At 39.8% G+C, this 14,564-nt stretch overlaps 1 protein-coding gene across 1 annotated transcript in view; it reads left to right on the forward strand.

The window, feature by feature from the left end:
* USP9X (ubiquitin specific peptidase 9 X-linked) overlaps positions 1–14,564 on the forward strand; it is a 65,452-nt gene that overhangs the window by 16,755 nt on the left and 34,133 nt on the right. The window contains exons 2-12 of the mRNA XM_083612476.1: positions 1,195–1,448; positions 4,440–4,585; positions 4,719–4,798; positions 6,175–6,287; positions 6,534–6,752; positions 8,317–8,432; positions 10,041–10,292; positions 10,376–10,514; positions 11,796–11,948; positions 12,959–13,063; positions 14,330–14,536. Of these exons, the coding sequence (XP_083468602.1) occupies positions 1,353–1,448; positions 4,440–4,585; positions 4,719–4,798; positions 6,175–6,287; positions 6,534–6,752; positions 8,317–8,432; positions 10,041–10,292; positions 10,376–10,514; positions 11,796–11,948; positions 12,959–13,063; positions 14,330–14,536 (1,626 nt within the window). The 5' untranslated portion in view covers positions 1,195–1,352. The remainder of the gene's footprint in view (positions 1–1,194; positions 1,449–4,439; positions 4,586–4,718; positions 4,799–6,174; positions 6,288–6,533; positions 6,753–8,316; positions 8,433–10,040; positions 10,293–10,375; positions 10,515–11,795; positions 11,949–12,958; positions 13,064–14,329; positions 14,537–14,564) is intronic.

Here is a 14,564-nt window from a genome sequence, read left to right on the forward strand (position 1 = left end):
GTCCCACTTTTAGCTAATGGGGCCTCCTGCCGCCGCCGCCGTGTGATTTCTGTTCTCATCCTGACGTAAAGTTCTTAACCCAAGGTACTACTTCTGGGTTAGCAGAGTCTGTAACCCGAGGTGTTTGTAACCTGAGGTGCCACTGTATATCTAATTGCCATATGCCACCTTAAAAATGAGAATGCCAGAACAGGGCAGTCTTGAAGCATCTGTAGCAAGAATGAGGAACTTGTGGCCCTTCAGATGTTTTTGTAGACGCCCAACTCATCCACTCCAGCAAGCATGGCCAGTAATCAGAAATGTTAGTAGTTGTCCAGTATTTGGAAGGCAACAGGTTAGCTACTCCTAGTCTAGAAAATGCTCAGGTTCTGAGAGAGAGGAGTTGCCGTCACTGAAGAGATACTGAGATCAACTCTTTGCACCCTTTTAACAATCTAACTTCTAGTCAGAATACCTGTGGTAAATTTAAGGGAATTCTAAGCATGATTGAATGTAAGCTATTACCGTACTGCCAAAATGCTGGGAATAAGTTTTTATGTAGGTGATTTTCTGTATCATTTGAGATAGATTTATTTCAAAAAGGGTGAGGGTGAATTAAGGATTAACTCATAACCACAACTGGTCCAGCACTGACCATGGCATAGTTTTTTCAAATGTACTCTTGTAGCAGAATGCCCTTTTTGCTGCATAAACTGCTATTGTTGGAATTGTATTTTCTTCATGCCTGAAGAAGACTTGCTATTCTGAGGGAAGAGATAAGCAACTGGTCAGATAAGTCTGGCAGTATAAGAAAATAACTGGGTCACAGTAACTACTTTATTGCTTAAACTCTATTACCCTCATAGTTTGGCTCTCAAAGGCTTACTAAATGGCTTAGGCCAGTGGTTTCTAATTAGCTAAGTACTGAGGACCCCCTGTTTTTCAAAAGCCAAGCCATGGACCCCCTACATTTTAAAATGTTGATATTATCTCTGGTATTTTTTGTTATGTGAATGGTGCAATAGCTCCCCTGAGTGGGTTGCATGGACTCCCTGGGGTCCACAGACTCCCAATTGGGAACCACTGACTTAGGCCATTTGTAATTCTGAGTTAGATTTATGTGTGGAGCAGGAAGTTCTTTAAATGGGGCTGTTTGTATTTGCATGTTCAAAAAAGTTTAAAACAAAATTAAATGTTTGAATGTATCTCTTTCAGGTTATGCAATGGTCTCTGCAAGATGGCTTGTTCTTGAGTTGGAGCTTTTTAAAACAGACATATGCTGGTACTTCAACTTTATTAAGCGGACTATAAGTTTTTCTCTCTCAACAACTACATAAGCAGACAAAATTGCAAAAATCTGCCCTGTTTCGAGTATGACAGCCACGACCCGTGGCTCTCCGGTAGGAGGGAACGACAGCCAGGGCCAGGCTCCTGATGGACAGTCCCAGCCTCCTCTCCAGCAGAATCAGGTATGGTGGATATTCATATTAGTAATCAAAATTTAGATATTTTTGAGCAAAAGTTCCAATTGATAACACTAATTAACCTTAATCTTGCAACAATACACTTCAGTTCTACTTTCCACATTAAATAAATTCCAGTAAAGTTGGTCTGGGCACTTCCTGTTTACAAACCCCTTGCATGGTGAGAGTCTCTTTGAATATTTGTCTTAAAAATTTAAATACTCTAAATCAAGATTCCACATATTTTGGCTGGCCTTGTTAATTAAAGATTTTTTTGGTCCTGATCTTGTGTAGTACCCTCTGTAATACAGCATGAGGTTGGGTACAGTCACCCCATAGCTCTGAGCTTGGAGGTACATAGGGAGTTAATGTGATCTTTTCTGCAAAAACAAGCCCATTCCATCTTCTTCAGCTTGGAAAGGGGAGTGGGGATTCCCTACTCTTGTTCTAGGTCTCTGAGTCCCTCAGAAGCTCAGGTATGATTACTGTTCCCAGGTCTGAATCCAGTTTAGAGGGGAAGAAATGGCTGGGATTGGTTATTTGTACAGTTGCCTTCTGAGATGCACTAAGAGGAAGTGTCAGCACCTGGCTGCACTGGGGTGTGCCAGGTTGCCACTGCACTTTGAAGCATAAAACAACCCCCAAGCTTTCTTTCCAATCTTAGGGCTGTGGAGAAGGCAAGGATCATCCTCACAGTAATGCTAGACTTCTGAGGTCTCTGAACTGCTATTCCACTGCATAAAAAAACTCCTGTTTTTCTTGCCAAATGAGTGAAATGTCACATTCTATAGTAGAATAAAATTACAATTGCTAAGGGAATCATTGTTGAAGTGAATTGTAATAGTTATTAAGCTTTATTTACATAGACGAGGTTTCCATGGCTGCTTTTGGAAGCACTAGGTTTTGTATAGTTAACTTCACTTATAGCAGGTGGACTGCTGATGTTTACAGTAGCTTTGTAAATTCACAAAAGCTGCCTGCCACCCACACAACTATTTGTAGCAAATAAGCATAGTAAATGAAAGAGAATACACAAACTCTTCTATGCCTGTTTGCACACAAGTGTTTACATGTGTTCTTAAGTTGTTACAAGTAAGCAGATAAGTGACAGCTTGTATGTATTAATTGCATATACTAGAGGTTTTTTCTTAAATTGCTGCTTTTATTAAACAAATTGTTGTTTGGGTGTATACTCTGTTCATCCGGCTCAGGAAAATATAGTTGTTTGAAACCATTCTGAAAAGATCCAGTGATTAGATTGGGATTTCTCAGAAATTGCTGCAAAAAAATGGTTTTGCTTGTTGCACTTGAGATTTTATTTTTTGCACACATGGTGAACAAAACTGGTTTTATTTGAGGCCTGTTCTGATGATAGTGTTACATGCTCACACATGCTTCCTTTATGCACAGTGATAACAGGAGTGTGAGTAGTTCAGAGCTCTTGTATTCTTGCTGCATGAACATAATCTCATCAATGTCTTGGAGATCTTGCACCAACTCACATCCTCCAGTTGAAGTAATCTCTCTCCCCCCCCCCACAACTTTCTTTTGATCATTGTATCCCAAGAGTGTTGCTCCAAACTTGCTTTTGCTGTTCTTTCATTGTTCTCAGCATATTGGCACTCAGTACAAGATGTAAGATGTTTCTCATCCAAGCAAGATAGATTTGTGGATGTTCATCAAGGAGACGTTGCTACCAAATGTAGTGCAGTACTGAAAGATAGAGGTGCAGTTCTAATGAGCCCTGTCAGTGCAAGAACTTCAGTTTGCACAATGGGTCTGTCCCCTCTCCCCTTACCCATGTGCCTCCCTGCACCCCCGAAATTAACTCTGGGAGGGTCAGGAGAAGTGCCAGAGCAGCACAGGGAAAGGGGATAGGTATCATTCTGCCTAGTAAGCTGAAATGCTTAGATAGATGGAACAATTGGAAAAGCTTAATGTTGAATTCCACGGTTGGTGTTTGCACAATGTTGTGAATGTGTTGTCTCCAATGAGGAGAAGATTGTCAAAGTGTTGCTGGCTGATGGGCTTTTTCTCCTTTTGTAAGAGCAGCCTACAGCTCAGTAGAGAACTTTAGAACATACTTGGCTCACATTAAAATATTGTAAATATTGCCAAGGAAACAGGCAACTGGAATAGATTTTCACTGGTGCTGTTCTCAGTAGCAAATAGAGCATGGGTAGTCAGCATTCTTCTCTCCAGATGTTTTGGGCTTCCATTGACCATGCTAGCTGGGCTGACAAAAGCTGTAGTCCAAAACCTCTGGAGGGCACTGTGTTTGCTATCCCTGAGAATAGAACTTGATGGAAAGTGGCTTTTTTCTTCATCATGCTTGGAATGTAAAGTGCTTGCCCTACAGGAGGACTCAGAGGGCACCTGATTGAGACTTGAGTTTTATAGGTTTCAGGCTGCTGTGGGTGTTGCTTGTGTTATTTGTGCATTACATTGCACAGAGGTGTTGAACTCAATACATTTGCAGTAGTGCATGATAGACCAGTGTGATCTCACCAGTGCTGCCTGCACAGGCCCAAACATGCTGCTGTCCTGCCCTGTCAAATAGCAGTGATGCTGGTGTCAGGACGTTGTGTCTGCAGCTCTACCCCACCACACATGGCAGCTACTGAGTTAGAATTATGACCTAGAAGCAGGAGGACCATATCAAAGCTTCTGTTTTGATTTTGGAGGGGGTTGTAGTTTAGAAAAGCTATTAAATTTAGTACATAGGGGAAAGGAAATTTGCAGAATTGTATGTTGAAAACTAAAAACACAAACATAGTACAAATATTATTAAAATGAAAGTGCGAAATAACTGTCCTGTGCAGCATAAAGATGGTGAAGAGATACATTTACCCTTGAAAGGTTAGGAGGAAATAGGCCTACTCTTTGAATGTTATTAGAAGGAGACATTAAACTGTGTAATGACTCCATAATTTTAAAAATTATTGCAAGAATATCAGTATTTGAGTGGTTTACTTAAGCATGTATTTTCTAATTCAGACTTCTTCCCCTGATTCTTCAAATGAGAATTCCCCAGCTACACCCCCTGATGAACAGGGTCAAGGTGATGCTCCACCACAGCTTGAAGATGAGGAGCCTGCATTTCCACACACTGACCTGGCCAAGTTGGATGACATGATTAACAGGTATTTATATATATTTTTCAGGCAGTGTGTTAATTTGTGGCTCAAAATATTTCATCTTTTCCAGACGAAAAACATTGAAGGGGAAAGTTAGATTTCATGTCAAACTGAATTTTATATTCTAATGTTTTCTTAGACCTCGATGGGTTGTTCCTGTATTGCCTAAAGGGGAGTTAGAAGTTCTTCTAGAAGCTGCTATTGAGCTTAGTAAAAAAGGTAAGTTGAAAAATTAAACTTTTAAGAACAATGGATATAGCACCTCAATGACTTACAGTGATATCCCTTATTTAGAATTGCTAGCTTTACTAACTACTTGACTGTGTATACAGGGAGATAAAGAAATAAATAGATTCAAGCCAGGAAATGGGAAAGAGCTGGAGAGTCCTTATGGCTTGCAAGGGACCCTTCCTGGTGCCTGAAGAGGACTTCATTGGGGACAGAGGAATCCCCAAAGAGACTGGAGGCGCAGCAAAGCTTTTTTTAGGCTGCTAGGGTTAGCAGCTGATGTGTGCAGTAGTACAGCAGCCACTGCTTTTCTGTGCATCCTCCAGCTGGCCCTAGAACTCCAACTCTAGTTGAAGAGAGAATTGTGGGAAGAGAGAGCTGGAGAGCAGGAAAAAACGGGCATTTAGAGGCTTTTTAGAGGGTTCTCTGTACTTACGCGATTTTCGCTTCTGTGCACAGGGGCCTGGAACACAAACCCCGTGCAACTGGGGGAACACCCATAGTGTTCAGTTAAATGAATAAACAGGTCAATTTCAAAGTATGTTTTCTTTTGGTTTGGTGGAGAACTTTCATTTGTATATCTAAATAGCATTTCAGTAGTTGAAGAATTCTTGTAAGATAGTGGCTGAGAGTGAGCTATGACTTGGAAAGTCCATGGGTTGAAATTTAAACTCAGTAGGCAGTATTGGGCAAGCGGCTTCCTCTTGTTTACATTTGGGAAGATGATGATACTGACCCATCTTATAGGAATTGTACAGATTATAAAAAGATAATTGGATTTTTACAGTTTTTAGTGTAAATCATTTGTGTTACTACAGATGGAAGATTTGATGCATTTCTAAAGAATTAGCACAGGAGAAAGTGTTCAACTTATAGAATCAATGTTGGGAGTCAGTTTCAGGTCTAAATTGCCTTCAGATCCATTGCAAGTTGGAGAAGGGCAGGCTGACTGGGGGCTGACTGGTAGAGGGAGTTGCACAGAAGCAAGGTTGAGAGGAAATAAATAATAAGGATCTTAAAAATGATAACCCTACTTCTTTTAGCTATTGCAATATTCTTGATAGGGACTTCCTAGCTTCTGGGCATTTAATGTCTGCAGTGTAGTGTTTCCTGCAACCTTGAAGGCTAGGAACATGCATAGAAAAATAATCAACAGTAGTTAAACCGTTGCACGGATATAGTGTCTATGCAGTGTTGTTAAGAAAATTTAACTCACGTTTTATGCAGTTTAGTTAAAGTATAATAAGTATTAAATGTATTAAACAGCTTTCTTTTGAAGCATTTTCCGAATGTTTTACTGTTGGTAATTTAGTAGTCAGTGTATGACACCAAGTAACTTAATTCTTTGATTATCTCTTTTTACACAGGCCTTGATGTTAAAAGTGAAGCATGTCAGCGATTTTTTCGAGATGGGTTAACAATCTCTTTCACAAAAATCCTTACAGATGAGGCAGTGAGTGGCTGGAAATTTGAGATTCATGTAAGTTTGTTTTAGCTACCCATTCATGTATCCATTATGGCAACAGCTTCAGTATGGTAAAAACTGGTTAATTACCTGTGACACTTGTCAAAACTTGCATTACTTTTACTATATAATTCCTGTAGCTTAAATTTGTACGGTTTGAAATAAATAATTTCATGCAACAAGGGTTTATAGAATTTTCTTTACTCTGATAAGGAATTTCACTATCACGCAAGTTTATATAAAGTATTTTTTTCTTAATAGAGATGTATCATTAACAACACTCACCGCCTAGTTGAACTCTGTGTGGCAAAGCTGGCCCAAGATTGGTTTCCTCTTCTTGAACTTCTTGCAATGGCCTTAAATCCTCATTGCAAATTCCATCTTTACAATGGTACACGTCCCTCTGAAACTGTTCCTGCTGGAGTTCAGCTGGCTGAAGATGAACTTTATGCTCGTCCTCCAGACCCGCGGTCACCAAAGGTATGTTGATTTGAAATTTTGAATTCTCACTTAAGACATTTCTGGACAGTTGTTTTCTGGGGTATTGGTTTGCCTCTTTGGTTTTTGCAAAGTTGGAAAAGTTAGAACCAGGTGAAGCAGAAACTGTACTCTCCCTGTTTCCTAGTGCATTCTTAATCAAGTCATAAAAGCAGTAGACACATAAACACGTGCTATAGCCTGCATTGTGCTTAGCAGTGGCGTAGCGTGGGGGGTGCGGGGGGGCCGGCCGCACCGGGCGCAACATCTGGGGGGGGGGCGCTTGCACTCGCAGCTCTCTGCCCCCTGCTAAAATCCACGGGTTAGGGGGTGCAAATTACTTGCCTTGCCCTGGGTGCTGACAACCCACGCTACGCCACTGGTGCTTAGGCACAAATCAGAACTAGATATCATCTTAAATATTCATCTTAAAATGAATTCTCTTCACTATTTTCTGTCAGACTTCACCATGGTTATTTATTAGATCTGCTGTGAAACCTTGGCTAATGCTAAACATGCTTCTGTCTTAACCAGGATTTGTAAACTAAGTATCATTAGCCTTAATGTACAGTCGTACCTTGGAAGTCGAATGGAATCCATTCCGAAAGTCCGTTTGACTTCCAAAATGTTCGAAAACCAAAGCGCGGCTTCTGATTGACTGCAGGAAACTCCTGCAGCCAATCAGAAGCTGTGGAAGCCCCATCGGACGTTCGGCTTCCAATAATAGTTTGCAAACTGGAACAGTCACCTCTGGGTTTGCGGCGTTTGCGAGACAAAATGTTCAACAACTAAGTTGTTTGAAAACCAAGGTACAACTGTAGTTGCAAATGTATCAAATCGCAGCCAAAAAAGTTGGAGTTAAAATTTGTGAAGTTGCTAACTTTGTTGTAGTGTATAAATTGGTATGTTAGTTTCAAGGCTAACTCTCTTGGAGCCTCAAAGTGTTGGGAAGTCTCAGTTCACATGACTGGAACTTCAAAAGGAGGTCAATACAGTGGTACCTCGGGTTACATACGCTTCAGGTTACAGACTCCGCTAACCCAGAAATATTACCTCGGGTTAAGAACCTTGCTTCAGGATGAGAACAGAAAGGAGGCCCCATTAGCTAGAGTGGTGCTTCAGGTTAAGAACAATTTCAGGCTAAGAACGGACCTCCGGAACGAATTAAGTACGTAACCAGAGGTGCCACTGTATAGCTTTTGGCTGAGGCCTGTTATGATGATCTCCATATGCTAAAACTGTCCCACACACCCCATTAATCTGTATTCGCTTCTGGTTTCTAACCTAAAAGGAAATCTTGTATTAATTTCTGTCAGAAGATAACAGATTACTGTGCATAAAAGCTCTCTTGTTCAGAAATACATGTCTTTTATAATAGTATAATACTGAATTGCTGGTATTATCACAACTTGCAAAATATTTTGAAATTATTAACAGTACACGAGAGGATAATCATGGTTAAAGGAGTATATTTACTTCTAATTGTGACCAAAAGTAGGACTTGTTCTTTGCAATGTAAATATGTGTTGGTAGAATGACATGTAAAGCAGGAAAAATTGTTTTGCAGGGTTGGCTAGTAGATCTCATCAACAAGTTTGGCACATTGAATGGGTTTCAGATCTTACACGATCGTTTTATGAGCGGATCAGCATTGAATGTTCAGATTATAGCAGCTCTCATCAAGTAAGACCTTTTTCTATGTATCAACTGAATAACAGTATCCCTTGAGTTAGTTTCTCTCTCTCATCATTGGCTTTACCACAGGAGCGCTGGTGTGTGTGTGTGTGTGTGTGTGTGTGTGTGTGTGAGGATTGATGAAAATCTGATGCCCCATCTTGTGCAAGCAAATGAGCATTAAGTCTGAATAATAGATTCAGAAGTCTTCTGGTTTCTTCAATAGTGCATGAGGATGGATGTGCCGCAGTTTTTATTATTTTTGCGAAGTATATATACCCTCTAGTGTGAATTATTGTTAGCAGTTCTGAGCTTTTTTGAAAGGGAAGAAGAGGATGAAAACAGTATACTACTTTCTTTGCAAATGCTAACCTAGGCACATTCTGTTTAGCCTGATTGCAAAAAGAGCCAATTTGTTCAAAAATACATATTTTGTCATTTAGGGTTTGCAGTCTTGGAGCAAAGATTTATAAAACTACCTTAATTACCATACAGATTAGCTTTGAACCTTACACACTTTCAGAAGACCTTAATTTTTCTTCTTTGCTTTGATCTAGCAAGCTCAGCTTTTGGGCAAGTAACCTTAATTAGGAACCATAATGTATGGGAAATTACGGCAATGAGACTGATGAAAGCCAAGGTTTGTTGTGAGGTTTCAGAGTTTCCCCAGTAGCAGTTTGCTGTTGGAATAGAATGCTGGAACTTTGGTGAGCTATGTCTGTTCCTGGTGGAGGACCACCACCACTCCATTTGAACTTTCTACACCCTTTATTGTTTCTTGTGTGGAAAATTTGGCACATCTGGATTGTAATGAGTTGGGGCAAGAGGATATTACATATATAGTAGGGAGTTGCGTCTGTGTATTTTGCAGAATTGTATGTATAAGGACCGTAGGAACCTTACCCCCAGTGCTCTTGGAAGAGAGATACACACAAACTCAGCCAGAGCCATTTTGCTAGCAGTTCAGCTCTTTGTAGAGAACATTTATCTTGAATAGTATGGAAGTGGTCAAGATCTGGGATAAAATTAATGATGTTGAGACACAGCAAGATCTTTTTTCAGTTATTGACGTCCACTGTTTACACTCACCCTTGGAACAATGTCATGAGATTTCATTCTGGCAGGGGCTTCTGGGGCAGAATTGGAGTCCAAGTGGGGAGAGGGGCACTAATTTTCCCACAGTACCCTCTGTCAGTTTGACACTTTGTTACCATAAAGCAGGCTTCCTCAAACTCAGCCCTCCAGATGTTTTGAGACTACAGTTCCCATCATCCCTGACCACTGGTCCTGCTAGCTAGGGATCATGGGAGCTGTAGACCAAAAACATCTGGAGGGCCGAGTTTGAGGCAGCCTGCCATAAAGCATTGCTTCAGTGGGTAGAGGGGACATGGTGGCCACCAGGAGGAGCTCCAGTGTTAGTGGTGGTTTGGGGGTATTCAATTCACATATTGCCCCTCAAAAATACCTGGAAACCACAACATTCATCATCTGCTAATGGGATGGCAAAATGTGGGGAGGGATAATATTTTGGCTGGTAATCATTAACTTGCTGGTTTGTAAATACTGGTTCTCCTTAATACTACTTTAAGCCTTTTTTACTGTTTTTTCTCTCTCCAGACCATTTGGACAGTGCTATGAGTTTCTAACACTGCATACAGTGAAGAAATACTTCCTTCCAATTATAGAAATGGTTCCACAGTTTTTAGAAAACTTAACTGATGATGAACTGAAAAAAGAAGCCAAGAATGAAGCCAAAAATGATGCTTTGTCAATGATAATCAAATCTCTAAAGAACTTAGCCTCAAGAGTTCCAGGGCAAGAGGAAACTGTAAAAAACCTAGAAATATTTAGATTAAAAATGATACTTAGGTAAGGCCTTTTATTTTATGACTACAGAGTTTTCTATGTTTGGTATCCGATTCTGCTTCTCTTATACATACATTTCTCCACAGGTTGTTGCAAATTTCATCGTTTAATGGAAAAATGAATGCACTAAATGAAGTTAACAAGGTGATATCTAGTGTGTCATATTACACTCATCGACATGGCAATCCCGAAGAGGAGGAATGGCTTACAGCAGAGAGAATGGCAGTAAGTTCTTTGAATTATATCATTGTATCCGTTCAAAGCATTTGTCTGCCTTTCTTTCCAGGAGATGTTTTCCTTAACTTTGATTTTGATTTTATTATTTTACCTTGTTTTGTTGTCTATGGACACAAAGTAGCTTATGAGATTAAAAACAATAAGACATTAAAATGTATGTAACAAACAATCAAAATAAAAACATACACTATTTGATAAAACCAGACTCAAAACAACCCACTAAAAAGCTCAGTATATGGTAAAAATTCAAGAACCAAAGACTTTGTGCAACAAAACCATTTCCAGCAAGGTGTATAAACCAAGGGTGGGGAACCTGCGGCCCTTCAAATATAGGTGGACTTCAACTTTCCTCAGCCAGCATGGGAAATGGTCAAGGATTATGGGACCTGTTATCCAACAGCACCGGGAACACCACAAGTGTGAAAAAGTGAAGGATTCCACATCCTTAGGGCAACTACTGAAAAAGCCATGTCATAAATAGCTCAGTGGAGTTAAGGCTTTTCTCAGCATGCCCTGTGTACTTTCTACTCTATGCTCAAATTTAGTGGGCTTGATGGTGGAAGTTTTAATTTTAATACTGCAACATTATGAGTTTGGGGTAGGGAATTTGTGGCCTTCCAGATGTTCTTGGACTCCAACGTCCCATCAGCCCCCAGCCAGTATGACCAATGATCAGGAGTGGTTGAGAGTTGTAGTCCTACAACATCATGTTATAGTGGCTGGAAATGGTTAGGACAAGGTGCAGAAATGGAAGGGAGGCACTGGGAAAATGAGAAAATGAACAGATATTATGAGTTGTACTATCAGCACTTCTGGAAGTTGCTCTGTTTGCCTGTTGTTTAACTCAGATAGGTAACCAGGTGTACTCTAACTCCCATCAACTGCAGCCAGCATGGCCAATGGCCAGGGGTTGATGGGAATTGTAATTCAACATCTGGAGGGCCATAGATTAGCCACCCCTGGTGTAACAAGCCTCTCCCTTTTGACACTTCTGTGAAATGGCTTTTGATGTTTCTGCCAAATAGCTGGTTCTTGGCATTACTTTTGGTATCTGCTTACATGCCTATATAGTATATTGTGCCTGAATAGTGTAAAATGTGGAATTGCAAGTAGATAACATCGCTTATGAATAAGATAAAACTCTGGTGGTCAGAGTTGGACCCACTGTTCCATATTGTTACAAAAAGAAGTTTGACTTTCATTTTTTGGGCGTGTTTATAATGTGCTGCTTGCTGTCATCTGAAATTTTCTTTACCTTCTTAAATTTAGGAGTGGATTCAACAGAATAATATCTTATCGATTGTGTTAAGGGATAGTCTACATCAACCTCAGTATGTAGAAAAATTAGAGAAAATTCTTCGTTTTGTCATCAAAGAAAAGGCCCTCACCTTGCAAGACCTTGACAACATTTGGGCTGCACAGGTAGGGGCTAAACAACTGTCACCTTGAGTGAGAGCAATTTATTTTGAACTACTTATCATGCATGAGTTGGAGTTGCTTATATTTTGTGATACAGATGTTAAAGTATAATTCGTCAGTCTGTCTGCAAATACCATAGTTTATTATGTTATGTTCTTCTGTGGTGGACACCAACTTTTGGTTAGTTCACATATGCTGTGCTACCAAAAGAAGGAAGCTAAATGTGGCACAGGAAGCCTGATTAATTATTGGTGTGCTCTTTTTTCTTGGGTCATCAAATTTAAGAAGTTAATCATTGTAGGTTTTGCCTTTTGATCAACCCCTGTTTCCATTCCCTATGGCATAAACACATATAACTGAAACAATTGCATATTCTTTGATTTATCCTGCCTTTCCTGTCTCTGTTTTGTGTATGGTAAGCTCCTTGGAGCAGGAATTTATCATCTTGTTGCTCTGTGACGTGCCATGCACACTGAGAATGCCATATAAATATTATTATTATTAAGTTAAATGGGTCTAGTAGATTGAGCTGACATTCTAAATTGTAAATTAAAAAACCCAATTTTTATTAGCTTAAATGTTCAAAAGCAAATGTGCGTTAGAAATATGAAGGAGTATCAACTATAGGCTGTACCTTTCTTTGGGAAATGTAATGATTACCTGTAAACTGATCATCTAGCCTCTTTATATAGAGTATCGATTTTGTAAAGCCAAAAGGGTTTTAAAGAATAGGAATTCAAAAAGTCAAGAGAGCAAGAGATAAGTGCAGTTTAAAGTCTGAGGTATTATATAAGCTATCTTTTCCAACCTGCCATAGAAAAATGAGAACAGGATGAGAACAGTGCTAGTTTTACAAGAATTGTTCTAAGGTCACTGTAAGTGCGGGTCAATTCCACTTTGTAGGATAACATGTGGGGAAATGGCTGTAATAGAAATCCAAGTCTCAGAAAAATAAAGACAATCCTGTCTTTTGTGGAGATAGCAGTAAATGGTGTTAACTCTTTCTTATCAAGGCAGGAAAACATGAAGCCATTGTGAAGAATGTACATGACCTCCTTGCGAAACTGGCCTGGGATTTCTCTCCTGAACAACTTGACCACCTATTTGATTGTTTCAAGGTAAGCATACATATTAATCTGCTGTTATTAATTGGGGCAAGGGACAGCCTCAGGGTCAATAGTGGGAGTTCCTGGTAATGAAGGAACTTTACTTTTCCTTCACTGCTTTACTATCACTGAACTTGGGGATAGGCTAAGCTCCTCCAGAGGCCTGAGTTTTTTGTACTTCACCGAATTGGGAGGAGCAAATGTTATGTTTCGTCATGTGGAAAAGCAGCCTCTCAGTGCTTAGTGTGCATGTTTTAGTGGGTGGAAGATGAATTTGCAAAGGATGAAGGGGGTCAAGAAACCATATTTTCTGTCCAGTCCTCTGGGATGTTTTGGCTTATAGTAAAATTGAGGGCTGGTGGGAGAATGCAACAAAGGAAGTCTTTGTTTGAGCAGCAGTTTCGCCATCAACCACCAGGTGGTGCCGAAGTCCTATAACGACAGCAGATTTATGTGCACACAGATATCCCCTTCACACTCATGACCAATGCTTCTTTTTCACCCTCTCATAATAATCCAGGGCCATCCAGTGAAGCTAATATTGGAAGATTCTAGATGGGCAAAATTATTTCACTTAAGGCATAAACAACAGGATTCACTCCTAGAAGGTGTAGAGATGACCACCAATTTGGATGATTTTAAAAGAGGAGTAGGCAAATTCATGGAGGATGAGGCCATCAATAGCGAATGGATGTGTATGGCATCCATTGTTGCAGACAGTACGCTTTTGAATACCTGTTGCTGGTATTCACAAGTGCAGATTGTGGTCATCTACTGTGTGTGAACTTCCCATAGTCTGTTTGGCCACTTAGAAGTTGATGCTGCTGTCAATGGGACTTTGGCCTGATTCAGTAGGGCAATTCTTAACAATCTTGGGTAACAAAGTAAATTTTGCTTGGCTTCTGCTCTTCTGCTGAAGCAGAGCCATGGATTTATTTTGAATGGGAGAAGAAGAGGCCTTTCTGTCTGACTTCCTATTATTTCCTATTACTGTGAAATGCAGTCACTGAACAATTAATATTATTACTGATTACAAATCCATTCAAGTGAAGTATTTGAAAATTATCTAAAAATAGCTTAGTTCTTCCATTTTTTGGTAAGCTACTCAGTGCTGACATCCTAATTGGTGTTACTGGAAAGAACAGTAGAATTACTATCATATCTTAATTTGCATTATGACAATATAACTTAATTTTAACACTTTTAGTATTTCAATTCACATACCTTTGATTTTCAGGCCACATTAAAATATTCTGGTGGTGTCCCTTTATTTTCTAGGCAAGTTGGACAAATGCAAGCAAAAAGCAGCGTGAAAAGCTACTTGAGTTAATTCGTCGTCTTGCAGAAGATGATAAAGATGGTGTGATGGCGCACAAAGTACTGAACCTTCTATGGAATTTAGCACATAGTGATGATGTTCCAGTTGATATCATGGACCAGGCTCTCAGTGCCCACATTAAAATCTTAGATTATAGTTGTTCTCAGGTAAATATATTCTGTTTGGTAGTCATTG

Source organism: Podarcis filfolensis (assembly GCF_964270895.1).
Source record: "Podarcis filfolensis genome assembly, chromosome: 4".
In the NCBI taxonomy this organism is placed as follows: domain Eukaryota; kingdom Metazoa; phylum Chordata; class Lepidosauria; order Squamata; family Lacertidae; genus Podarcis; species Podarcis filfolensis.